The sequence below is a fragment of the Orycteropus afer genome, unplaced genomic scaffold (genome assembly GCF_000298275.1).
Source record: "Orycteropus afer afer isolate SDZICR_OR568_19922 unplaced genomic scaffold, OryAfe1.0 scaffold00214, whole genome shotgun sequence".
In the NCBI taxonomy this organism is placed as follows: Eukaryota; Metazoa; Chordata; class Mammalia; order Tubulidentata; family Orycteropodidae; genus Orycteropus; species Orycteropus afer.
The window spans coordinates 702760-704124 of record NW_006921801.1 but is presented as its reverse complement, the minus strand read 5'-3'; the positions used below and the strand labels follow the sequence as shown (position 1 = coordinate 704124).

The following is a 1365-nucleotide window of genomic DNA, read 5'->3' as shown; positions in this document are numbered from 1 at the left end:
CACCTTTTATAAAGTAATCTCAACTGATGTCCAGTGATGATTCACTTATGGAATTTGTTAGTTTTTATTGCCACATGATATGAGGAGACAGTATACAGGTAACAGAACCTTTGTGTTGAACATTTCTGACATCAGCATCCCATCTATATAAGATACTCTTAGCCTGGTCTCCAAAAATACCTATAGAGTCCATGGATGAACTTGGGAAATAATAAATCTCCTGAAATTATAGTATATGCAAAACAGTGTGTTTGTGAGTTTTTTCTGTAAAGAGGGTTCAAAGCTTAACAGATCCTCTAAAGGGAACTATCATCTCAAATAAATCAAGAAAAACCAAATCATATTTATTAGCAAATATTACTTTTTAATTATAATTTTTTTAAAAAAGTGTGGATATGCATGCATTATTTCAATTAACTATAAATAGTCTAATCACAGAAGTTGAAGAGTAGGTAAAGACTTTGTGGAAGGAAGATTACATAGATATAGATAATACACACATCTATGCTATACATCCTTGGAAGGAAGGTTGGGCAATCTACTTCCGTAGTGATACCACCTCGGAAACCCAAGGAGGGGTTGCCGTGAGTCGGATCTCACTCAACAGCAGTGCATATGCTATATATAACAAGGTAATTTTATGAATACTGCTGTATGTACCATTTTAAAATAAAAAATGAAAAAGCCTGCAATCTAAATACAAATTCACCCTGGCTATCAAATAAATAGTTTACTTCTTAAACAACCTAAAGGATCATGGCAAATGTAGTTTTAGAAAAAACAAGAAGATATGTAGGAGAACTGAATCAAATAGATTTTATTCAACTTTTTAGGATGAAGAAAACAAATAATATAAAATAAGTCATAAGAAATGCTCTCTTGTACTACTATCAAACCATTTTCAATGGTTTACAAAATGCTCACACAGCAAATACAAAAAGCTTCAACACATTTTTCCTTTTTAACTTCTGCTGCAATAAATGCAACATTAACAAATACACTAATTTCTTCTGTACCAATCTTAAAAGTAAAATTGCTGAATTACTAATTTTTATGATGTTATTCATAAATATTTTTATTCATACACTTTTAATGAGATCATTGCCAATACATACATTATTTTCCTTAATTTTATTTTTACATTAAGCCTATACCTGTCATGCAGCCATCAAAAACCTTACAGTAAATTACACAGGTTTGTAATCCAATTTAGACTCTAGCTTCTTAGAATCAGCCACTTTTCTGACTGCTTTCATGAAGTCTTCCTGTACTACAAAGTCATGATCAGCACGAATTGCAAACATACCTGTAGAGAATAAAGCAACATGATTGCTATATATATATATATATATATATATATATATA

General features: G+C 30.6%; 1 protein-coding gene across 1 annotated transcript in view; it reads right to left on the bottom strand.

Annotated features, from left to right (window-relative positions):
* Positions 1–1187: 1187 nt before the first annotated feature.
* PSMC6 (proteasome 26S subunit, ATPase 6) overlaps positions 1188–1365 on the bottom strand; it is a 22032-nt gene continuing 21854 nt past the window's right edge. Inside the window, exon 14 of the mRNA XM_007948336.2 lies at positions 1188–1306. Within this exon, the coding sequence (XP_007946527.1) occupies positions 1188–1306 (119 nt within the window). The remainder of the gene's footprint in view (positions 1307–1365) is intronic.